Source organism: Trachemys scripta, chromosome 8, assembly GCF_013100865.1.
Source record: "Trachemys scripta elegans isolate TJP31775 chromosome 8, CAS_Tse_1.0, whole genome shotgun sequence".
In the NCBI taxonomy this organism is placed as follows: domain Eukaryota; kingdom Metazoa; phylum Chordata; order Testudines; family Emydidae; genus Trachemys; species Trachemys scripta.
Genome location: NC_048305.1, coordinates 6371197 through 6396755, shown reverse-complemented (window position 1 = coordinate 6396755; position 25559 = coordinate 6371197). Strand labels below are relative to the sequence as shown.

The 25559-nt window shown below is 53.8% G+C and overlaps 1 protein-coding gene across 2 annotated transcripts in view; it reads left to right on the top strand.

Annotated features, from left to right (window-relative positions):
- NDST1 (N-deacetylase and N-sulfotransferase 1) overlaps positions 1–25559 on the top strand; it is a 61984-nt gene that overhangs the window by 23838 nt on the left and 12587 nt on the right. Inside the window, exons 1-8 of one of the 2 annotated variants that reach the window (XM_034778205.1) lie at positions 4338–4356; positions 15094–15938; positions 19056–19538; positions 20209–20296; positions 21448–21602; positions 23464–23649; positions 24419–24547; positions 25208–25390. In XM_034778205.1, the coding sequence (XP_034634096.1) occupies positions 15429–15938; positions 19056–19538; positions 20209–20296; positions 21448–21602; positions 23464–23649; positions 24419–24547; positions 25208–25390 (1734 nt within the window). In that variant the 5' untranslated portion in view covers positions 4338–4356; positions 15094–15428. Of the gene's footprint in view, positions 1–4337; positions 4357–15093; positions 15939–19055; positions 19539–20208; positions 20297–21447; positions 21603–23463; positions 23650–24418; positions 24548–25207; positions 25391–25559 lie in introns of those variants that run through there. The other variant, XM_034778204.1, reaches the window with a different exon arrangement.

Genomic DNA, 25559 nt, shown 5'->3' with positions numbered 1-25559 from the left:
CCTTCGGGCCTTAAAAATCTATCACTCTTCTCCCAAAGCCTTGTTTAGACTAATGTTGTCGGAATGTAGTAGCTACAAAGTCCTAACGTGTTTGAGATGTGCAGTGGCCTTCAACACATGCCAAGCTGGTTGAGTTAAGGTGTAGAGGGGACCTTAGTCTTTAACTCAACCAGTTTAGTGCATGTTCAAGTTGACCCTGTCGTGTTTGCACTGGTGTTTTCCAAGATGTTAACTGGCCTGTTAGCTAACACTTACTAACATCGCTCCTTAAATCCTACTCTAGATAAGACTCTCTGGTCTAGGAATGAAAGGAGTGGTGTCAAATCGTGTTTAAACCTTTTAACGCTCTAGTCAAGACAAGGTAGAGTGTGTACTTTTAACTCAACCATTTTAGCATGTGCTAAAGCCCAGATGCCTTGACAGCAGTTTTAGAAAACGTTGGTTAGTTCAAGCAAGCTAACCATCTAACATCACATCTCTAAATCCTAGACAAGGCAAGATGTAACCCTGATGAAACATGTCTGTCATGTCTCAATCTTGCATCTCCTCCTTTTCTGCTAAATATACTTGCAGTTGCTGACCTGCATCATTACAGTTCCTGAGATCTTTAATCATTCATGTTACTATCTTCTCTGCCTCGTCAGGATCCAGTTACTGTTTATTTCTGTGTAATGGAAGCATCAGAAAAGTCTTCACCATCCCAAGAGATGAAACAAAGGAATCCTGTTCTTTCCACTTGCCCTACTGCATTTTGGCTCCCAGCACCTCAGTCACACCTCCAGGGTTCAGCATATTTCAGTGTCTACCTTCAGCTTTTTAAAAATGAGTCAATATGTGGTTCTCTTGGGACCCCCCTCCCCCACCGAGTGCTAGTCCAGACAAGACTCCCTTGCTGTCTCCTAGAACAGATTTATAGCTGGCGGGGGGAGGAGGAAGGGACACATGAAGGGCATCTTGCAAGTTTGAGAGGAATTCTTTTCTTATTAAAAAAACCACAGGCAAAATTCACTTATGAGAAGGAGTGAAGAGGGCTGTAGCCTTGGAGGAGAGAGATGAAGGAATTTTGGAGGGAGAGGGATGTAGGAGGAACATATTTGGGTGAGTCTGATAGTGACATGCTTCTTGAGGGGGAAGGAGGAGTCACCGTTACTTTCCCGTTCCTTGAGGAGTGGTGCCCACCGCCATCCCACTTCCCATATGCTGGTTTCAAGCCAGCAGGATTGGAATCCATACAGTGAGAGCCAAGTTGCAATGGGAGATTGCAGGGTGCGAAGGATGGCAGCGGTGGAGCTGGGAAGTAGGGGAGACAGGAGGAGAAAGGGTCACTTGGATCAACTAGGGATTACCTCCAGGGGAAAGAGCGTCAGTGGCATAAAAGTGGCCTCTTGAGTTGTCTGGCACAGGTGGCAGGGTTCTGTGCCTGCCTGGGATGAACACTGGGTGCAGATGCTGATTTCCCCCTGAAGTTGAGTAAGATTTGGAGACCCAGTTCCCTAAACTGAATGGAACCGGACCTCCAGCTCGACCAGATGGCTTTGAAAATCCCAGCCCAAAGAACCGGAACTAGACTTCTGTGGCCATCTCCCGTGGATTCGTGTCCCACCCCCGGCATGGTGGTCCTTGGATTGGCTCCGTTTACAGTCCCAGCCTTGTAAACCCGCCGAGCTTGCTGATTCCACCTGTAACTTTGGTTAATTATGCCTCCCGCCCCCCAAATCAAATATTTCCCCAGACGGTTGGATTCTGCTGCAGACTTCCAGTGAGATTCACCAGCCTTAAACCCCTGCACACCCTGATTTATATTTAATCCCATCCTGAAAGGTGGGCACCATCCAGTTTAAGATGGAGGGGAAGCCCCGCAGCCAGACGAAGGATTTGGTTTCATACTTTCTGTCCCTTTTGTTATGCCACTATCTCTTGAAGCTGGGAAGCGTCAGCGGCTCTCGCGTGCTTTCAGCTGAGCAGGTCTCCAGTGAAGGCTGTGCGCGCATTGGGGAAGTCAGGGTTTTCAAATGACGTTTCTCCCCGTTTCACTCTGGAAGAGCAGAATAAACCGATCCCATGTGGCCAATTAATGCAGCCAGAGCTGTTCTCCTGTTCGGTCTCCCTTCGAGGTGCAACCGCTGAGAGCAGGGCATGTGTGGACATAAGGGAAGATTGGGGGGGCGCAGGGGGCTGGCTGAATGGGGCCATCCCCTGGGATTTGGTTAAAGCGGAGGAAATGGTACCGTGAGGGCCCCACTCCTGGAGGATTCCTTGGAACAGGGCCGCTGATGTAGCGTGGCCAGGGGGAGGGGGATATTTTTTAGCTGCTTTGGGCTATCTTCATTTCTACCCGTGCTTTCCTGGGGATGGTTGAGCTCCTGCACTGTTGTGGAAGGAGATGGCACAGCTTGGCTCATAAAGGAAAAGCCACTGGTCCCCTCTGGAGGCTTGTGGGTCTGGCCAGCCTGAGATCAGAGGCATGCAGAGCAGACTTGTTAGTCGGGCGGGGGGTGGGGAGGAGTTCCCGTGGTTCATTTACGTCCTGCACACCCACCCCAGTTGAGCCTCGCACTGGGACTGCAGCAGCTCACCTCTGCTGTGAGCAAAAACCTCACCGGAGCACCCAGCAGGAGCTGTACCAAGCTTTCCTCAGCTGAACATTGTCCTTGCCGTAGGAGCAACCTCTGGCTCCTCTGATAGCAGCCGCTCACACGTGGCCATGGCAAGTGGCAATAGCATACCCTCAGTGGGGCTGGCTGGGACCGCAGTCTGTCTCCTCAGTGGCAGTCTCCTTCTCCAGCAAACACCCACCTTACCCCATGCGCCCTAACTCCAGGGACCTTCCTAGAACCCTTCATTTTTCTCAGTGGCTCTTGACTAATGGCCAGGCCCCGTTGAAAAGCACAGGCCCCAAACCACCTGGGCTGCTGGAGGATTCCAAAGGTTCCTGTTTTTTCCAGCAGGACGATGGATTGAATTGTGATCACTAATTTAAGTTTCAGAGGTGGAGCTGAGCAGCCAGGGAGTTCAGTGGCTGTTGTGGGTTGCTCGACACTTTGGAAAATCAGGCCCTATGTCCCGCCCCGCCCACCCCCAATGTTTGCAGTGACTGCCTTGTTTATTTGGCGCCTGTCCACACTACATATTGAATCCTGCCAGCATGCCATCTGTCTGGCACCTGTAGTCGGGGTAGGACAGTATTAAGCCAGGCTGTTACATGGCTCCCCAACGTGGCTTTATAACTGGCTGACCCGGCCATAGTACAAACTAAATGCCGCCCCCTGCGCCCAGATTGCCAGACAATTGCATGCTCGCCCAGTAGGATTTGCAGCCTAGATGTATGCTAGCCCAGTGGGATTTTGCAGTGTAACTGGGCCATTATGCCACCGCATTTTATGTTAAAGCATCCCCGTCCGCACCTGCCAGCCGCATCCTGTCGGAAACCACTTCAGGTGGAATCCTATTTTAAAAGGGTTAATTACACCTCCTTCCCTTGGTTTGGAACCAACAGGCTCTGAGTTGTTGTGGGACCTGGTTCCAGCCTGGCTAAGGGTGGTTACAATGTAGCTGGAACCCAGCTGTGTCCTCATAACTTGGCCCACGTGCAAAGTAGGTGTGAAAACACCGTGCAATTAGAAGGGCTGTGGCTTTCCCGAATTTCACAGTACAAAACCGTGGGAAATCAAATGGAGCCAGCAGCTTCATTTCGCTTTGCTTACTGTCTTCCCCAGCGGGGTGCCCATTCATGTTGCTCAGGCTAACGGGACAGCGGGGTTTTCTCTCCTCTGCCCTCCTTGGGATGTTGACTTTATGCCCCAATCTCTTCTCCAGGGTAGAAAGGACCAGGTGGGTGTCTGGCCATGTGGCCTCTGATTGAAAACTGCTGCACAGGGGCTGTGCTGTGCCCTGCTCCTTCCCCTGCCCTGGGGACTGGGCAGAAAGACCTTTGCAGCCTGCAGGCCTGGGGAGAGTTCAGAGCCGGTTGGTGGGGTCGCTGTCTTTGTGGGCACATGAAGACGCCTTTCCCCTGCTCTGGGGAGACTGCTTTTGCATGGCTATGCCTGCTTATTTCCTTTTCTTGAACGCAGTTTTTAAAGAGACAGTAGCGGTCGATTCAGGGGAGTAACTCTGGGCAGGGTGTGAGTGGCAGGCAAAGAGGAGGCAGCTGCTTTTCATTCTTTTTGTTTAATTTCCTGCAAAACCGGGCGAGTTTTCTGTCTCTGCCATCAGTAGTTTTTCACTCTCCCCCGCCCTCCCCTATCCCTTTAACCCTAGCGTGGCACATCCCCCACTCCTTTTCTCTTTACCGTGAGCCTGAGTTCCCTGAGAGAGCAGTTGCCCCAGATCGCGAGGGAAGAAGACCAAGCAGGAGTGAGTTTGGAGCTGCTGTGTTAGTTTCATGATGACTGGCACTCTGACGCTGGCTGGCAGTGCTGCGGGGGAGGGAGGGTATGCCTGGAAAGCCGGCATGATGGTAATGCTGTTTGTCAGGGCTCTCAGATTAGGAGCGGCTGCGTTAAGTACAGTGGCGAACCGCCAGCCTTCAGGGTACCAAATTGGGGCAGTGGGAAAAGTGCTTCCCTGCATGCTGGGGCGTGCGTGTGGGATTTTTTTTTTCTTCCCCCTTTTAATCCAACTTTCTGGCACTTTGCTCTCGCTTTATAATCTCCCCAGGAGCAAAACTCGGCTGCGTTTTGAAAGAGTTCCTCACTTTGTCCGCGAAGCTGTAAAGACTAGAGATTTCCTGCCCTGTGATCTGTAACGTGAGTGGAGATGGGTTTGGTAAACGTACAGGTTTTACCACCAGTACATGCTGAGCAAGGCAGAAAGCAGGGGAGAGGGATACAATCAAAGGAATGAATGGACTGTTCCACTGGGCATTGAATGGGTGTCTGCCCAGAAGATGAATGGGAAATGGCTTTCAGTTACTTCTTTCCACAGTAGCATGTGTAATCCAGGTCCCGACATTGGGTGTATATTACAAACCTACCAGATGTCTGTGAAATTTAATGTCACTGTGGTTTGATCCCCACAGATAATATTTAGATCCTAATTTTCAATCATGTGTATTTAATAACCAGCTGTTGTTTGAAAGGACACCTGAGCCGGTTAAAAAAACGAGGTTAAAGTATTTTCAGGTGCTGCAGCGACCCCGGCATCCGCCTGCCAGCTTTTGTGGTTGTAAAACCACAATTTCCTTTAAAAAAAAAAAAATGTTTTCTTCTTCCCTGCCGCGTGACAAAGACCCATACAAACAGGAGACACTGACTAGACCCCAGTGTTGTCAAATGCACAGAGTAAACAGACTGAAAGAAATATTTGGTATTCCTCAGTAATTTTAGGGGTTACACAAAATAGCAGAAAGTAAAACTTTGCAGAGAAAAGGGTGATTTTTAAGATGACTTTGTCCCTTTAAGATAAAGGGTGACATGCAGCCCCTTGAAATCAGTGACAAAATTCCCATTGACTTCAGTGGAATCAGGATTTCACCCTTACAATCCTTGTTAAATCTAGAGTTGCAAGTTATTTAAATACCAGTTGACCAGCAGAAATAGCTTCATTGTGACGGTTGGCAGACTTGGCAAATGCACCTTCTCGGACCTCGATATGTGCCTGATCATCTGTGGTTATAGACAGTAGGGTAATTGCTTTATTAAATCTAACGGAGCGGACGGCATGTGAGTTGGCGAGTTTACTCCTGTACCTAGCATACCGGCTTGTTTTCGGCAGGCACACCTGCCTAGTGCTGCGTTCCTGCTCAGTTATTAATTGCAGGCAGGGTGTATCGAAACGCACCAGACTCTCACTCCCTGAGGCCCTGCCTATGTTAGGAAAATCGTGCTCCATAATTCATCGCCGCTGCAGTTCTACCAGCAGGGAAAGCTGGAGTGTAGACTGGCTGTAGATAGCAGAGTGCTAAAAACACCAGGGCTTTGTCGGTGTTACAGCTTCGCCTTTCGCTACCCCCCAGCAGAGAAACGAGTCCAAATTTTGCCCTCCTAAATGAACCGGTTGAGCAGGATTCTTGTATGTTTTAGAGCTCGCTGCCTGGCTCCCGGGACCAGAAGGCGGGGGAGAGGCTGTGCAGTCTGCTCTCTCTCGCCCCATTCGCCCCCTGTCTGTGGGTGCCCCAGGAGCCCCGGTTCTCCGAGTTTGTGGCAGGCGGGCTGCCTCGGGAAGTGGTGTGTGAGCGCTGTAATAACGTGGCAGCCTCCCTAGGGAGGAGCAGAGAGATTTCAGAAGGAGCTTAAACAGAAGCTGTTTTTAGCAGTAGTGGAATTTTGGGCCTGTCAACCTTGATGGTCCCTTTTAAACAGACCCCTTGCCATGTCCCCTCCTGCATCACTTAGGGAGGTACTGGAACCGTATCGACTTCCTGCCAGAGGCGAAATGTGACGGTGGAGGGAGGTACTCAGTGAGTCGGGCACAACATCAATAAACCAGCTGAGGGCCTTTCGGACTCTAGTCTCCTGCAGGGAGCAGTTCTGGGGTAGTGCATCGCATGGAGGTGGCGCGCTCTGGCACGTGTGTTCCACGGCGCATTGGGGGCTTGGAAAAGCTCACCAGGGTATTAAGCAGGGAGCTGCCGCGTCGTCCCCGCTGGTGGAGAGCCATTGCCACTTGCTTCCGGAAGGCCGTGTCACGAGCTGGACTAACGCCTGTTGCGCTCGGCACGGCGGACCGAGGGCGTGTTCCAGGCGGTGACATGCAGAGGCCAAAAGCTAAGCGCGAGTTTCTCGCCTTAGTGGCAAGCCGCAGACCGGAGGTTGTGAGTGGAATTAATTTACGCTGAGGAAAAAGGCCTCGACACGTGCAACTGTTTTCCACTGTTCCATGGAGGTGGGAAAAAACGGATATTGAACTGTCACCGTGCTGCTTCGCTCGGAATCTGACCGCCCTTCGCTGGTGGTTTTCTTTCCCCTTCGCTGGGTCCGTGGAAATTCTTCTGTGAGAGGCGCTTCAGTTCCCTTTTCTACATGGAATCAATGGCGGCAGCCCATTGGATTGAGCCACCCTACAGTACTATTAGTTTTAATTGCACCTAGAGGCCCCAATCGCAACTGGGGCTCCTTTGTGCTAGCTGTTGTACGAGCACAATGAGACAGGCCCTGCCCCAAAGAGCTCACAATCTAAATGGACAGGACCGAGGGTGGGAGGGGAAACTGAGGCACAGAAGGGCACTGGCTTGACTAAGGTCACCCAGCAGACTAGTGGCAGAGACTGGACTAGGAGGCTGATTTCCAAACTGCCTAGCTACTATCTCATACTGTGCTCCTCAGTAGGGCCTGCCAGGTGAGGCTCTCAAAAGCACAGATGAACACTAATGCGTTTCACTCCAGGACAGCCCTCTGAGGTAGGGAAAGTACTGCGTTTTACAAATGGTGAAACCGAGGCACGAAGACGCTAGGGCCCGCGGCATCAAATGTGGGCCCTAATTGCCTGTAGAGGCCTCAGTTTTTGGGTGGCTCACTTTGCAACACCCATCTTGGGGCTGATTTTCAGAGGTGTTGAGCGCCCACCTTGAGGCGCCTTGAGCAGCCCGCTTGGCTTCCATGAGAGCAACCAGTACTCGCACCTCTGAAAATCAGGCCTGAGGGGTGTCGAGTTTGGCACCTACAACCCAGAGGCATCTAAATCTCATGGAGACGTTTGAAAAGGTGACTCACAGGGAAAGCCAGGACTAGAGCCCAGTTCGCTTGACTCCCAGTTATGTGGTGCCTTAAAAGACCTCCCAAGGATAAGCCGATGGGCTAGATAGAGAGTTCTGCTCCCACTTGCGCCCACGTACCAGAGAGCCAGTCCGGTCTCTTGTCGCGAGCCAGCCGCTCGTGAGCTACGCTAACGGTACGATGACCAACCCAGTGCATCTCCCCAGCTACTTGTGAGGAGCCCTAGGGGAGCCGACTTGTGTCTGCATGTGCAGTGAGGAGATGGAAAATTCCAGCGAGGAAGCAGCTCTCTGTGTCGATTCCAGCGGCTGATTGTTACAAACCGTGAATTAAAAAAAAACCAACAAGTTCTTAACGTGCTGTGCGGTAATGGGAGCTCCCTCGGAAAGCCCTGGCTGTTTTGAATGTAACACTTCCTCACTCCCCACCCTTTCCCCCGGTCTCTCTCTTGCAGGTGATTAAAGACAAATGCATAATCTCTTCCTGTCAGTAACTGTCTCCTTTTCTGCCTCTCTGTGCATCGACATTAAATCGGTTGGCTGTCACTTCTCAGCCTGTAGCCATGGGAACTCTGATGTCACTAACAAGGGCTTGTGACTTTATTCCATGCAGGAGGAAGGATTGGTGGTGGCAGGAGGAGGCTGGTTGGAATGGTGCGATCTGAAATGATGAAAGAAATAAGAAATCGAGGAGGAAATCACTAGCGGGTCCAAGATGTGTGACTTGATAAATTATTCCATCTCTCTCTCTCTCTAGATAAATATAGATCTAGAGATACTCGGTGTGTGCGTGTGTACATATTTCCCATCAAAATAAAGTGCTGGAGTACATTGCCAGGAGTGAGGGAGTTTAATGGTTAACTAATATCTGATAAGCACTTGGGAGATTAAAAGTGCTAAGTATTATTATTGTGCGTCTGCGGAGGAATTTGTTCAAACGTGGCAGCACTCTTGTTACTCAAACAGCTGTCGCCCTGGGAAACCCTGTCTGAATGGAGCCGCTAAGCGGGAGTTGCTGAGCTGGGCTTAAGGGACTGAGATCGGTTGTGAGTGATTGGAATGGGAGAGGTTGCAAAGAAGTTAACCTGCAAAGAACTTTTGCGATCTGCCCTGACTCTGTGTTTGAAAAGCCCCTGCTCTGAGGTGACCGGCCGTGTCTGCAGGTTGCGTTTTATATGTAATGGGCCTCAGTGAACACAAATGAAGCCCGTGCCCTTGGACGAAGTGTTGTCTAGTGGTTAAAGCACAGGGTTGGTAGTCAGGAGATCTGGATTCTGTCCCTGGCTTCGCAACTGGCCTTGCCTTGGGTAAGTTACCTAGCCTCTCTGGGCCTTCATTTCCCCATTAGTCACTTGGGGGTGATAATATCCACCTCGCGGGGGCGGGGTTTCATTGTTTTTATTATGATGCTTTGAGATCCATTCAGGAAAGACAATAAGTGAATTATAACCCAGGAAGACTATGGAACAGGACTGGAGCTGCTAGGCAAAATCATAGTGGGGTTAAGCAAGGAAAGCTGTAGGCTGGGTCCAGAAGGCCTGTAGGGAAGAAGAGCTTCTGGCTTCTCCCTGCCTTTGTTTCTCATTCTTCCTTTTAACATCTCCCGTTTGGTGCAGCTCTGCCTCTCACATAAGGGAAGGGCTGAGTGTATTGTCATCTCTCTGCGTTTATATCTGAGTCACCTCCTGTCCATGCAACCCAAAGCGTGTGGCATCTCTGCAGCCAGCCTTAGGAGCTCTGCTTGTCTGTGCTGTGTCATGCCAGGGATGCATGATGCTTTACACACCGGTAAGAAGACCAGGCACCTGCTCTGAAGAGGCTTTGACCTAAACACAGGCAGGCAGGAAGAGCCAAGTGATGGGTTGCTAACAGATTGCACCTGTCTAGTTCGTTCCAGTTTTTTTGAAGATGAAAATGTACCTTGACGTGGTGATCAAAGCTAACTGTAAGGGCTCACGAGGTGTGGTAGGACGGTCTCCTGTGCCTGTCTAGCCTCGCTCCTCCTCTCGGTCCTGTATCAGGATCACTGCATGCTGTCTGCATTGCACCGGAGTGAACAGCTGGGCTGGCCTCGCCCAGGGGTGAGCGTCCCCACTGCAAAGCCTGACCTGCATAGCCACATCTGCAGTGTTTCTGCACTTGTGTGTCTGGGGACGTATCCCAGGATCCTTTGTTCTGAGATGCTCTAGGATTCTTTCCCACTCAGTTGTGGGAACGCTTTACTGTTCTTGAGGGGGAATTGTGGGAAGGCATTGGAGGACTATCACTATTTGAATGGCCTTTTTGCCTGCATCCTTGCTGGAAAGTGGGTGGGTTCCAGCTTGAGTTAAAGCAGAGCCCGGCTTCTCACCTGCACCGCCCTGCTCGCCAGGTCAGCTAGCCCAGGCTTAAAGCGCCACCACCCCCAGGTCAGAGACTTTGCTCTGTGGATGGTAGGGGGCTAAGGACTGAAACTGGGGCAAGAGCCTGAGTTAATGGGGCAGTGTAAATGCACCCTGGGAGTCTAAACAGGAGTGTTCACTCCTAAGCCAGTGGGCAGCTGTGAACTCCAGCAGGAGTGGAAAGTAGCCTCATTAGATCTGAATTTTCTATTGTAGAGCCTGTGATTGTGTGATTTCTTCTGAACGCTCCCAGACTTGACGCAGGCTCTATTGCATAGCAGGGATCCTGGCCAGCTGTTTCCTTTCCTTACTGTCTCTCCTCTGGCAAGTGATGATCTTGCATTCCAGCCCCGAAGAAACTGGGCCTTGCCCTTCTCTTGAAAAGGGCAATGAGCCACAGGTGGGTGCATACACCGTCCTCCCCTCTCCCCTGCCCCTTCCCCACCAGTTTGCAAAGTGGAGAAGAGGAGGGTTATTTTAGTGCAGGGTGTTGACTTTAACCGACAGTCGTTGAGGATGGGTATAGTAGCGTTTCCCAATAGTGTGAGGTTGCCATGGTATCTCCATGGCCACTGGAGCATCTCATTCATTATCCCCAGCACCTTGGCAGGGAGTGCTGAGTCTGCAGTCAGCTTAGGCTAACGCAAGGCGGTACTGTGCCGTGGGGAGCTGCGGCCTGGGGGTTCCTAGAAAGCGTAAGCAGGGTAGAGAGAGAAATGCAACTGGCTGGCCTGTCCTTGCCCTGCTGGGGCCCAGAGGGACATGCACACTGCGTTCTCGCTCAGGGATAGTGGGGGATGGAAGGACTGCCCAGGTGTGTTTCAGAAAATGCCCTGCCTGTATATGAGGAAGCAGGTGAAAGGAATACTAATACAACATCAGATAGTTAAAATAACAGCTATGATTAAAACACATCTGTGGGGGAATCAGAGTTAAAAACTATTATATAGCACAGCAAAAAAAGGGGGGTCTGAAAAGAATTTCTGTTGGCCCAGGGTAATGGTGGCCTGCTTCTGGGGTGTCTGGCTGTGGGGTGTTGGGGTTCTCTTTAACCATCATGTGCTGTTTTGTTTACTTGTATGGCTATAATCCATAGATAGTCATTATGCCTAAAAAGATACCTAGTCAGAGAGAGATTGAGGCAGAACAGACATCCCTGGTGAGTGAGAATTGCACCACAGTAGACAATTAGCATTTCTCAAAGATCTCACTCCTGTCCATTCAGCTGAACGGACTGAGTGAGGCCATCTGCAAATAGCACATGAGATGACTCCCCAAAACGATGTATGTTCTACCTGGCTTGCAGGGTGTAGGGGGTTTGGTTTTCTTCAGGGATTAAGTTTTGCAACTAAAGCTCAAAATGCAAGCTTAAAATGGCGAGGGAACATTAACTGTTTATGCTTTTGTTTTCCTTGCATGGGGATTGAGTGGGGATGCTCTGATTCTTCATACCAAGGTTGCTTGTCTATTACAAATAGAGTTGATTGAACTCAAATTTTTGAGCAAAAAAAGGGACATGCTTTTCACACAAATATTTGAAAAGTATTTGTTTTGTGACCGGCTGGGATTACAAGTGACTGGTCACTTTCTCGTTGCTTGAGAGATGAGCCGCAGGTGACAAATTCCTCACCAACTCTGGATTTTCCCAGAGTTCGGGTGTGTCTGACCCAGACCCCTCTTTAGACCTGGCGGACTGTGTCTGTATCATTCAGGTCTGGGAATTAGAGATGCCGAAACTCATCCTGTCTAACTTCCACCCCGGTCACGATGACTCTGATGATGTTTGGGCTCCTGCCCTGCTTAGGAGAAATGGCGAAAGGCAGAGCGGAGAGGGGGGAAAAAATAGGCTGAGGCTGGGGTGGAGTGAAAGACCAGCACCATACGTGCTGGGTGAGCAAAGCGTGCCTTCTCTGAACCTGGGTCGGACACCCCAGCAGCTCTGAACTGCACTGGGAATTCCATCAGTATTCTGAAGTCTTGCTATTCAGTATGAAGGCTGCACGGTGCAGAGAGACCAAGAAAAGGAGTGGGGGCAGGGAGGGGGTGCATAAATGTGAATGGGAAAAGCCGCATTTCTCTCTGTATCTAGTTCGTTATAATTGGGTAGGGTGGCAGAGGAGTGTCCCTCATTGATTAGGGGTGAGAATTCTCCCCCTTTATTTTCTACCAAGTTGGCTCTATTTCTAGTTGCTCTGTTCTGTCGCCAGAGCCAGGAGTGGGCGTTGCTGGTGGGTAGGGCAGAATTCAATTTATTTTGACGTCTCATGACTTGCCAGGGCACCTGTGGCTTCACCGGCTCTCGGGGCTCAGTTCTGGTCTATTTCTGACTCCGGTCTCCTGCGCATGTCACATAGGAAGAGCCAAATTCAGAGGCGATGTGGAAGGTGGTGCAGCTCTGACTGCCTTAGATCGGCCTGTGCCCACTTCCCGATGAGTAAGGAAATCCAGGCTGGTGTCACTGACACGCTGGGAAGCCTGAAGAGGGGGTAGGGATTGCTGTATTTTAGATCCTTAGCTACTTATCCTGCTCCGCTCTTCTCTTCTGGCCCCTTGGCATGTGAGTCCCACTCAGTCCAGCGTGCCGGGCTGAATCCCGCGGTGATGCGTAAGGAAGGGGGGTACATTCCCCGTTGGTAGGTGGATGGGGGTCTCGGGAGATGTCTAGGCTGCAATCAGGACTTGTTATTGCAGTAGGTGTGGACGTACCTGAGCCAGCTCTGATCTAGCTAGATCAAAGCTAGCGTGAGGAACAACCACAGCATAGTGAACCAGTGGCCCGAATATGTATGTGGGGTTCTGGGCTGGCAGGGCTAACCTGGGCAGGTGCTGGGGTTTCCCTGCTATTGTTACTCAAGCTACTTTACGCGTGCTGAATCACGCCCCCGAGGCAGTGTTGACATGGCCAAGGCCAGACAGCATCTGGATTAGCGCAATACACTTGTTAAAGGGGCAGGATGTCGACGCCCCTCTGAATTTGGCCCAGCGGCTGTGGCAGTAGCGGGCCTGTGATCGCCTGGCTCCAGGCAAAGGCAGGAATGACAGGATTACCAGGCAAAATCGCAACGTATAATCCATGTTACTTTTCAGCCAACAAAAACTTAATCCCATTATTTCTCTGGATTATATTTTTCAAGTAACCATTCGCTCGCTCAGCGCGGAGTCCTCCACGCTGGAGCCCAGGCTGCAGAGTGCGTGGGGCCGGCTTCCCTGGAGGTCTCTGCCCCTCCGGTCCCTGCAGGGGTGGGGGCCCGCGGCATCTGTCTGTGTGCTGCAGACGTCGGTTGTGTTTGCGAGCGCTGCGGGGGGATGGGGCGGAGAGCTGGAGGCAGGCAGCCTCCGAGTGATTTACATGGAAGATGGGGTTGTTCAGCCTTTGGAAAAGCCTTCCCTGTAATGCTGGTGACTCATCAGAGTCTATTAATAGCCCGATCCACCTGCTAAGGTGTGAAACCCGAGGAGAGCCCCTGACCTAGTTCTCTGTCCTCTCCGGCTGTCTCTGGGCAGGTTTGATCCATACAGAGCAGGGCTGGGGGCGCCCCGGGGAGTGAGAGACGAGTGCAGTCCGCTGCACGCCGCAGCTAAGCCAGCGCAGAAGCCGCTTGGCTCTGTAGATCTCTGCCAGATCCTGTGTGATGCTGCGGTCTCGCGAGAGAGACCGGCTGAGGCCCTGGTTCTGCAAGGCCCTCCAGCGTGTGCCTGGCTTGAAGCACGTGAGCAGGCTGACTCGAGGCCTAGGACAGTAAGCAGGAGCACTGGTTGAGTGGATCGGTCAATACGTACACGTGCCCCTTGAGCGGACGTCGGGGAAGCACAGATTTCCCGTCCCCGTGGGGTTGATGCTTCCTCCCTCTGAGGTGCAGAGTTCCCTGCAGGTGTCTTTCAAAAATAGATCTTTAAACGCTGAGGCCCCTTCTGCTGCCTGGACGTGAACGATCCTGCCGGCCTCTCTATCAGGGGACGCGCTCCCACCCTTCCCAAGCCTGTGTTCTAGTTCTCAAATAAACTGGGGGGGGGGGGGCAGATGCGGAGGTTTGGTGTAAATTCAGAATAACTCTCTTGGTTTCAGTAGTAGATTTGCCCCAGTGTCAATGAGATTGGAGCTGGGCCCAGAGTATTGGAAAAGCATTTCTCTGCACTGCGCTTTTTTTTTTCTGCATTTTCAGTCATTTATGATTCTTTAAAAATAGCTGAACTTTGGGGATCTATACGTATCCGCGGTGTCAGCCCCTTCATGTGACTTCTCACCGCTCCCCAGTGGAGGCAGGGGGTGGCTGGGGCTGGCACCAAACAGGTGCTCGAACGCTTCGTGGACATGCTTTGTCTTCCCAGCACCTCAGTGTATTTTGCTGACCTCAGGCCTGGGCTGAGCGTTCAGGGTGAAATACAGCTGGGCTGAGGGCCACTGCAAGGATTAGACACCACTTAGCCTGTCCGTGGCAGTGAAGCACTGGAGCTCTGCAGGCAGAGGCTTTGGAAGTGGCACGCAGAGCTGAGAAAATGGGGCCAAACTGGTTTTTAAATGGGGCTACGTGTGTATTTGACTCTGAACGGATTAAACTGGGAGGAGATTCCCACGCTCTTCTCTTACTGTCTCCTTGCAGCTGGTTGGTAGGTAGCTGGTATTATCCCCATTTCACAGATGGTGAAACAGAGGGACAGTGCAATCGTGACCTGCCCAAAGCCAGACAGTGAACCAGCAGCAGAACCGGGATTAGACCCCAGGAATTCCTCATTCACCACCGTTTGCTCAATCCACAAGACTGTGCTGCCTCTCAGATACACGCACAGACTCCCTGCTCTGTTCCCACAGCTGATGCACCAGCATGTTGGGAACTTGAAAAGCATTCTGGGTACTGGCATGCAAATGAGCACACGGAGGGATCTGTTAAATGGGATCCACTGTGGCATAAATAGAGGGTTCGGAGCAATGCAGCCTCCGTGTTTGTTGCACAAGGATCAGAGTGACGCCCCCGCAGCACCTACTTTTTAGGCAGCCCCCTCTGCGTGTTCTTTCCAGGATTGCTTGCTTATGCCCCTGTCTCCCTCCTCTCTCTCCAGAGCGCCCGGAGCTGCAGGAGAACTGGGCCACCATGAACGGACCCGGGGAGCCGACGCGCCCTTGCGCCCCTTGAGAGAAACGCCCGACTCCGAAGAGGCAGCGAGGTCAATGCCAGGACGCTGCTGGTGTTTCTGCTCTGCCAGGGGACTCTGAATGGATTTGCCATGGTGACATGAAAAAGCCAGGGGGGATACCCGACTGCCGGCTGGGAGATCCTGCACACGCACACGCAGCCTGCTAGTATTTTAATTTATTACTGTGCTTTCCTGTGAAGGGGGTTGGGGGCGGGGGTGGGGGGTGGGGAGGAACCTGCAGTGGCTTCTTGGAAGCAAGGATGACCGTGCTGGGGAGGCTCCGGAGGGGTTTCCGACAGGTGTCTCCTCAGGTGGTGCTGCTCCTGCTCTTTGCCTTCTGCCTGCTCAGTGTTTTCATCTCGGCCTATTATTTATATGGGTGGAAGAGGGGCCTGGAACCCTCCGGGGAGGTCCCGGGCCCAGACTGCGACGAACCCAAGATTGCCCCTTCCCGCCTGCTCCCCTTGAAGCCTCTCAAGGTGGCCGATTCATCCCGCACGGACCCCTTGGTGCTGGTGTTCGTGGAAAGCCTGTACTCTCAGCTGGGCCAGGAGATCATTGCCATCTTGGAATCCAGCCGCTTCAAATACCGGACAGAGATTGCCCCCGGGAAGGGGGACATGCCCACCCTGACCGACAAGGATCGGGGACGCTTCGCGCTCATCATTTACGAGAACATCCTCAAGTATGTGAACTTGGACGCCTGGAACCGGGAGCTCTTGGATAAGTACTGCGTGGAGTACGGCGTGGGGGTTGTTGGCTTCTTCAAGGTACATGGGGACACAGCTCGGGGATGGAACGGGCCATCCGGGGAGACAAAAGGCCAACCAGGCTCTCCGTGCAGGGCAAGGTGGCCAGAGACAAGCTCTTTGGGAGGTATCCAGGGTCTGTTTCTGTGCTGGGTCCCCTGCCTCGCGTAACTGGAAATCTCGGCTGGGGTCCCGTCACATTGCTCTCCAGAGATGAGTCACCGAGGCGTAGTCAGTTGATTGGCCGTGGGAGGAGTTAGGTCCAGCCCTGCTAAGCTAGGCAGCTGATGGCAGAGCTCTGAGGGAGAGTGCCTTGCTAAAGGGGTGGGTTAAATAGGTGGAGAAGTAGATGGAGACCTTCTCCGTGACCTGGGATTGACCCATCAAACTGTTCCACTAGCAGAAGTTCTTCCCAGGCCTTACTGGGCCCTGTGCATTTGTTGTGTGATTAACAGACTCCCAGCTGACCGGAGATCATTGTGGTTTGCTCACAGGAAGGATCACGTGAGCAGCAGGCCCCTCCAGCGTGCGCTCCGGGCATGCTCCATGAGGACTGCTGCTTTGTTTTAGGTGTCGCCCTCAGGGGCCTAATAAACCCAGGGCTGTGCTTTCAACTGGTGCCAAGTGTGGATTTACAGACCCACCCGTGTCAGGGTGAGGGTACGCTGCTGCCATCTTCTCTAGCTCCGCTGGTGACAGCATAGGGAGATGGGATGGTCCCTGGGAGCTGTCTGTCCGTTTTCTGATCAGAGAGCTGGGAGAGGCGTCTCCTTTTGGTCTGCAAGGGGGTCATGTATCAAGGACAAAGTTAGCTGGGTCTGTCCTGTGATCCTTTGAGTATTGCTCTTGCTTTCTGTCTCTTGGGTTTCAGTCAGCTTGGCGAGCTCACGGGCAGGAGCGGGGGACTTGGCCTTCCCAGTAGAAGCGATGTGCTGTTTCCTTCTGTTCCAGATGTTTGGGAAGCACAGCTGGGTTCTCTGGGGACAAAGTGGCACTGGGAACCCTTTTCTGTTCACACCAAGCTCCGGTTCTGGGGTGCCTCTGATTTCATGTTCTTCTGTGTGTAACTAGGATTTCCCAGCTTCAGGCAGTGAGGGGAGCTGGAGCAAACTGGGCAGAGTCCAGCCGCTTGGACTGAATTTCAGGACATAATAAATCCCTGTGAGCAGACAGAGAACCCAGCCCTCTGCTGCTGGGAACAAGAGGCGCCTCACTGAAGCTAATGCAGATACACTGAGGGTGACCAGATAGTAATTGTGAAAAATGGGGATGGGGGTGGGGGGAATAGGCGCCTATATAAGACAAAGTCCCGAATATCGGGACTGTCCCTGTAACATCGGGACATCAGGTCACTCTGGATTCACCTGTTTACACCAGAGAGAATTTGGTCCAGCATTGACCCCCCCAGAAGGTCATAAATAAGTAGCTGATGAGACACGTTTTAAGCAATGACCCCTGAGATGTAGAGACGCTTCACCCGGGAGTGCTGTAAAGCCCCCGGGCCCTTTGGCCGAGCTGTTGCTGGCCAGAGGAGAGGAATGGGAGCAGACGCTAGACGGTGTATTCAACCTCAGGGCCAACGGTAGAGGAAACCCCTTGCTGCCTATGAAACCAATAGGCTAAATAGAAAATACCAGCCCCGGGGGCTGCTGGCCTGCGTCCACCGGCGCAGCTGTTTTGGGAAGACTCTGCGGGGCCAGGAGTGCAGGCAGGATGCGGGCGGGCTGGGCCCACCCGTGGAGCGAGGCCGTCAGCATTCCAGATGTGCTCCCAGCCCGCGGAGGGGACTCTCCGCTCCCCTCACACGCCCAGTGGCCTCCTGTCGACCCCACCGCCCCTTCGATGGAGGAGCCTTCCCCTGCTGAGCAGCGAGGGCCGTTGTTGAGTGGGACGATTGGCGCCCCCGCACCCTAGCAGCAAGGCATGCCCCTTCGTAGCACTCCCAGCCTCTGCTGTCCAAGGACGCCAGGGCTGGGGGACAAACCAGCCCCGCCCGTCCAGCTGGGCAGAGACGCCTCTGGAGCAGCCCTTCAGGCGCGCAGCTCTTGGTTTCAGTTAGCAGCTCGTGTGCAGATGGACGGGCTCCAGACCCCATGTGGGTGTGAATGGTGTGGAACAGGCAGCCCAGCTGCAGGGCTGAGCTGTCCCCAGCGTTCGCATTCCCCAGATCGGACTGTCCAGGAACTCGGCGAGCTGCGCGCTGGAAAACTCCCCCTGCCGAGATCCCGGCGTGGGAGCGGCTGCTGAATCTGTGGGGTTTATCAAACGCCTTGTCCCGCAGTTCTGCTACGTGCTTTCTAATGGTCTGCGGCTCAGTTTGTTTGACGAGCCAATGGGATCCTATTTGGGATCCTCCATCCACATAGAGAGCGCTAAAACTTGGCAAGGGAGAGAAGCTTAAATGTCGGGGCAATGTGTCTGTACAACAGCCCTCCCCCTGGAAATCTTCTCCCCGCTCAGAACAGCGGGGTGTGCAGGGGTCAGAGTCCAGCAGGCCTGGGAGGTGCAGGGCGCAGCAGGAAGGGGGCTCTCAGTTTTAGGGGTAGGCTCAACACGCTAGGTTTGGTGCCCCAGCTGCGTGACAGGCCATGTCGGCCGTGGTGCCTTACTCCAGGAGCGCACCGGGGAATGCAGACGGCAGAATTCACATGTGGCTGGCGGGGGACAGGTCAGCTCCCTCTTTTGCAGAAGAGGAGATGGCACTTGCTGTGTAGCGTGTGGCTGCTATTGTGCTCAGAGCCTGAGTGTGTGAATCCAGGGGGTTCCCCAAGTGCTGCTTCTAAGGGGGTTGCTGGGAAGCAGCTTGTGATGTGCTGCCTTTCCTGCTTCCCCAGCTCGTGTTCCTTCAGCTTGTCCTGCCCGCCCCCTCTGGATCTGACCAAACCGTCCCCCCACCCTCCCGTCGGCCCTGCATTGCTGCCTCTACCTGTCCAGGTGATGCACTCTGGGTACGACTTGCTTCTGAGCACAGCAGTGGCCTGGATCAGCCAAAGGGGAGCGTGGGGGAGCGGCACGCAGGGTGCTGCAAGGGAGGCATGGGAATGTGAGTTGCACACTTTTAAATGCCATGGTGCAGCCTGCCCCTCTCCTCTCCCTCTGAGGCCTTTCTCATTCAGTCCGCGGGCTCTCCCCTGGCAGGCCAACGAGAACAGTTTGCTGAGTGCTCAGCTGAAGGGCTTCCCACTCTTTCTCCACTCCAACCTCGGGCTGAAGGACTGCAGCATCAACCCCAAATCCCCGCTCCTGTACATCACGCGCCCCAGCGAGGTGGAGAAGGGCCTGCTTCCAGGAGAGGACTGGACCGTCTTCCAGTCCAACCATTCCACCTACGAGCCGGTACTCCTGGCCAAGACCAAGTCAGCAGAGTCCATCCCGCACATGAGCGTCGATGCTGCGCTGCACACCACCGTGGTGCAGGACCTGGGCCTGCACGACGGCATCCAGAGAGTCCTCTTCGGGAACAACCTCAACTTCTGGCTGCACAAGCTGGTCTTCGTGGATGCCGTCTCCTTCCTGACCGGCAAGAGGCTCTCCCTTCCCCTCGACCGCTACCTCTTGGTGGACATCGATGACATCTTCGTGGGCAAGGAGGGCACTCGCATGAAGGTCGAAGACGTAAAGGTACCACTGTCCCAACTCAGCCAGCCAATGCTCTCGGGGCGGGATTCTGATGTGACTAGGGATCCCTGGCCTTAGTGCACTTGGGTACAGATCCCATTGTGCTCGGAGCAAGGGCTGGGGGTGTGTCTGGGGCGCTGGTGCACGGAGCAAGGGGCTGGGGGTGTGTCTGGGGCGCTGGTGCACGGAGCAAGGGGCTGGGGGTGTGTCTGGGGCGCTGGTGCACGGAGCAAGGGCTGGGGGTGTGTCTGGGGCGCTGGTGCACGGCGCAAGGGCTGGGGGTGTGTCTGGGGCGCTGGTGCACGGCGCAAGGGCTGGGGGTGTGTCTGGGGCGCTGGTGCACGGAGCAAGGGCTGGGGGTGTGTCTGGGGCGCTGGTGCATGGAGCAAGGGGCTGGGGGTGTGTCTGGGGCGCTGGTGCATGAGCTCGGAGCAAGGGCTGGGGGTGTGTCTGGGACGCTGGTGCATGATTTGTGGTCCTAGTGAACTGACGTGTAGGCTCTAGTGCCCTCAGAGCATCAGCTGGGGGTGTGAGCCCTTCCGTGGGAGTGCTGTTGCTAGAGTACACGAAGCAGAGGTCGCACGCGTGACTTCCGACCCCAGTGTGCCAAAGGTGCGGGTTACTGTGTGATGATGTGTCGGGTACTAATGATGTGTCTCTCTCCATGCCACAGGCTCTGTTTGACACTCAGAATGAACTGCGCACCCACATCCCCAACTTCACCTTCAACCTGGGCTACTCAGGGAAATTCTTCCACACAGGTGAGGCAGGGCAGCTTTGCCTCCATAGGCCCGCACTGGCCCTCTCCATTTCGGAGCTCGCTGAGCTGCGATATCTATCCTGCGCAGCTTAAAAACCCTCCGTCCCCGGACGTCCGGGACTACGGAGATGGCAGCTGTAGAACGCCCCTTCCCAGAGCGCTCTCTGTCTCAGAGACGCAGGCCTCTGCAGTGTTGTATCATGGGAGGAGCTTGAGAGAAGGGGGCTCTGCCCCTTTAGTCTCTCCTCTGGAAAACCAAACGAGCAGAACTCGAGGCATTAGCTGGCAAAGGCGTTTGCTGGGTTTGGCCAATAAGAATCCCTAGGGCTGCTCTGGTGTTGTCGAGCGGCGGATGGCAGAGTACTTCCCACCATTAGCCCCGTTTTACAGCCCGAGAGAGAGCAAGGATCTTGGCCAGTGGCAGGGTGAGAAGCCAGGCCCGCCCCGCTGGGCTCGGGCTCTCTTGCCTTCCTGGCACTTCTGGCACGTGTCTCGCTGAATTGCTGAGGTTACAGGCCGTGTGAGTACAGTCGCAGAGTCACCATGTTCAGCAGTAGTTTCCCCTGGGCAGCGGGCAATAGGCCGCGATGCCAGCTGAACATGAAACCTAAACAGAGGCTTCGATAGAGGCTCGAACCTGTTAACAATATCCCGTCTTCAGCAATGTAACAATATGAGGCTGGTCCATCTTGGGGGCTGGGGACTCGTGTTCCGCTCTAGTGGCTTATGCCCTCGCCAGAGCCCATCTGGGATGAGCTCAGGACCTTCCGAGCTACTGGGTGACTGAAAAGCCAGATTTCTCCCTGCTCTCAGAGGCAGGGCTAGCAAAGGTGGCCAAGCCCCAAACACACCTTTGGTCACTGGTAAAGATAAGGATCCACTCCAGAATGACAGCAGTGCCCCCGGTGCTCCTTTCCACTGGCCCTCCAGGGGTCTGAGCGGCAGCTGAGAGCAGTGTAAGGTCCTTTCTCTGCGCTTTTCGCTGCCTGTTGGATTTCAGGATGGCAGTCCGAGACACACATTCCCCTGCCCACTTTGCGATCCCGTACCCCACCTGAGCCGGGCATTCAGGCTCTCGCGTGAGCCGGGCTTGAGTTCTTTGGCTTTAGCGCGGTAGGGCTGCTGCTGCTGATGGTGGTTTGGCCCCGGCAGGCACGGACGCTGAAGACGAAGGAGACGACCTGTTGCTGTCTTACGTGAAGGAGTTCTGGTGGTTCCCACACATGTGGAGTCACATGCAGCCTCACCTCTTCCACAACCAGTCGGTGCTAGCGGAGCAAATGACCATGAACAAGAAATTCGCTGTCGTGAGTAAGATGCCAGCTGGGGGGGTATTTAGCCGTGGGGGATGCTTGCTGGGCTGGGGAGTTAAAGATGACATCTTAAACCCTCTCCCCACCCAGTCTCGTGCCTCTTCTCCTGCGTTCTCAGACTGAGCTCTCATTCTGTGCGGAGCAGGAGGAAGAACGCTGCATAAGAGCAGCAGGAGTTTGCTTCGTCATCTCTCTCTCCTCCAGTTTTTACCCCCTGTCCTCCCCCTTCTCCTCCGTCCTGCTGTGTCTGTGCAGTAAAACCTCATGAGGACGCTCTCGGCACTGAATCCTCTGGAACCTCTTTAAAAGACCCCCAAGTGTCTTTGAATAAAGTTTTGTTTGACCTTTAGTTCTCCATCTCCTACCAGAAATGCAGTTTAACTGGCTCCCTAGGCAGGATGCTAAGATAGGTTTCCTCGTACTTCTCTATCTCTCTGCTCCTGCGTTGGGGGCTGAGTAGCAGCAGGAAGAGACTAAAAAGATCAGGTCAAAGATGATCAGAAACGTGAGTGGCCTCAAGAAGGCTGCCCCTGTGTTTTTTAATCCCATACATAACTATCATGTGGCAGAGAGTTCCAAAGGTGCTTACTTAAGCCAAAGGACTTGTCTGCAGACAAGTTGTACTACTTTAACTATGCCAATATAGTTACACCAGAATAAACCCCATCCCAATGTGGACGCATTTATATTGATATAAAGGTGCCTTGTACCAATATAGCAAATTTCCAGGGAACAAGCCATACTGCCTGTTGTAAGCACTTTTATACTGGTATAACTGCATCTACAGTATGGATTGTACAACACACACACACACACACACAGCCTCAGGGCATCAGCTACCCACTAAGGGTACATCTGCACAGCAAAAGGGTGAGCTAACTCGGGTTAAAACGTAGCAACTCAGCTTTTAACTTGGGTTAGCAGCTTGATTTCAAGCCTAGAGGGGAGCCAGCAATAGCCAGATATACTCCGGGTATTTTATATCTTCCTCTGGAGCATCTGACGTACAGGCCAGTGTCACAGACAGGATCCTGGCCTAGATGGACCATGGGTCTGATCCAGTCTGGTAGTGCCTGTGTTCTATGTTTGGAGAGAACTTCTGCAACCTATAAAACATGGACACCCTTTTGTGTGGGTGGAGGGAGGCATGTGGTGAGAAGCGACAAATAACATTTGATGTGGGGAGTGAATACACCCCCACCCCCAAAGGGTTCTAAAGTTTCCAGTGGCCCATTGTGTTAACACGCTAGCCTTTCTGCTTGTGCCGTTCTGGATCCGAACTAAGGCTGGTCACACTGGTTCTGATAACTAGCAAACCACCTCTCATGCCTCAGCTGAACCTGAACCTTGTGCCAAAACCCGAGGGGTTCAGCTAAGCACTGTGCTCTCCCACCCAACGGGAGTTTTGCCCATCACTGTTCCAGCCCAGCTTGGATCATCAGTGCGATGACTTGGCAGCCCCAGCCTGGGGGATACTTGTCGCATTGCTCAGTGTGGCCCAGCTGACAGCCTTGGAGTAGCAGGGCATGATTGAGGTGCATTGGCAGGGTCGTGTACGGTCGGACTGTGCAGTGCCTCCCTGCAGCGTACCTGGCTCTCGCTGGGGCTGGCTCTCCCCTTCATGGATACTCACCTCCACCGTTCTGGACACAGCAAGGAACCATGCTCCCCAGGCGCTAGAATTGAGAATTCGGCCTCTCTTTCTTGCTAAGCCAACCCTATTAAAGCAAAACCCAGAGTGATGCATCTGTCCATGGAAGAGCTCCACTGAGCCCCGTTAGTTTTCCTTTGGGTCGTTTGTAGCTCGCCGATTCTGTAGCTTAGCGCAGTCACCTTCCCTCTCCTCTCCCATCAGGAGCATGGCATCCCCACCGACATGGGGTACGCCGTGGCACCCCACCACTCCGGCGTGTACCCCGTCCACGTGCAGCTGTACGAAGCGTGGAAGCAGGTTTGGGCGATCAAAGTCACGAGCACGGAGGAGTATCCCCACCTGAAACCAGCCCGCTACCGCCGGGGCTTTGTCCACAATGGGATCATGGTAGGTGAAACGGGGCATCGGGGCTATTCCTTGGCCCCTCCCTGCCCTAAACCTCCCACAATCAGCTGGGCTGCCAGCACGGCTGGCTCAGAGGATTCCCGCTAAGACATGGAACTACGCCACTAAGTCACTGGTTTGAACATTGCCCAGCAGTGACTCTCAGCTGTGAGCATCTCTTTGGGCTTCATCTCAACCGCAGCCTAATCCATCGCCACTGTCGCAAAGCACTCCCTCCATGGCTGTTTCAGCACCGAGGCTGGTGCAGGTGGATTTGGCAGGGTGGGCTAAATGCACCGGTGTGGCTCGGTCAGCAGGAGAAACGAGACCTGCCTGACTGCTGCGGACCGAGTCACCCCTGCAGTGTCCCCAGCACCCTGCTAGGCGTGGCGGCAGCTGCTGCTGCTAAGTCCCTTTGCCCAGAGCCGCCCTTTCTTTCGGGAGATCACGGTCATGATTTCCCAGCATCCCTGGAAGATCGAGGGGTATCCGATCCCGAAAGACCCCCCCGGAAATAGGTGCGTGTGTGGTTCAGAGGTCAGGAGAATTTCCCCCTTCCCAAAGGGGGTTGGAGCAGCCCAGCTCCGTCCCTTCTGAGTAGAAGAATCTCGTCGGGGGGTTCCCGGGTGATGTCGAGGCCAGTGCTAATACCTGGCAGGTTGACCCCGGCGGATCGCCCCTTAGTTTGGCATGGTGAGGAAGGAGCACCGGAGCTGGATTTCTGGAGCAGGCTGCGCGATTCCTTCCTGCTCTGACTCCTCTCTGTCCCCAGGTACTCCCGCGGCAGACCTGTGGCTTGTTCACGCACACCATCTTCTATAACGAATACCCTGGCGGCTCCAGTGAACTGGACAAGATCATCAATGGAGGGGAGCTGTTCCTGACTGTGCTACTTAACCCTGTGAGTGCTGCCCTCCGAGTACTCTGCAGGGCTTGGAACGGCCCCTTGGCACACTCGGGCTGTCCCCTCGGCTGGGGTAGATGAGTTTCCCTGTGACTCCAATGGCCAGGGGCTCTCAGCCTGTGGTCGAGGGGGATGGGCAGGTTCTCCTGCAGGAGCCTAGCATGGTGGCCTTCGAATTGGGCTGGCCACAGAGTGATGTAAAGGCGGCCTCTGCAGCACTCCCAGACACTCCTGGTCTCAAAAGTGAGAGTCAGAGACCAGACAGAGTCCAAGTCTCCTGCATGCCTTTTCCTCCCCAGATTGGGGGGCTCAGGGCCATCCATAACTGACCTTGCTTGGGCTGGCAGCAGGGTCTGACCCAGGGACGTTCAGTACTAAAAGCACGAAACGCCACTGCTTGAGCTAAGGCTGGTAGCTGTGATGTGAAGCAGCCGCGAGAGGAGGACAGAGACCTTGCTCTCCTAATGGGTGTGTTACACGTCCGGGGTCCCGCAACTTTTTCATCTGCACCAGTCCCTGTTTGTTCCTCCCAGTTCAGAGCTGGGCCCAGGACTCCCCAGTGTTGAGAACCTCACCAACGTGCAAACTACAGTTGTCCTGAGATGGACTCAGAGCGCTGACTAACGCCTGTCCTGTCGTCTTGCTGCTCCATTCCAGATCAGTATCTTCATGACCCATCTGTCCAATTACGGCAACGACCGCCTGGGTTTGTACACCTTCAAACACCTGGTTCGCTTCCTCGGCTCCTGGACCAACCTGAAGCTGCAGACGCTGCCGCCCATGCAACTGGCGCAGAAATACTTCCAGATCTTCTCCGAGGAGAAGGATCCACTGTGGCAGGTACAGAGCTCCACTGCCAGGCTGTCTGGCTTGAATGGGGGACAGGAGGCCCAGGCCTGCCAGGGAATTGGGGACCGCACCAGGCGCAAACAGGGCTGGATTTGGTTCTATTGTGAGTGAATTTGGCAAGGTTCTGCTCACCTACTGCCTTCCTCCTAAGTGAGAATCC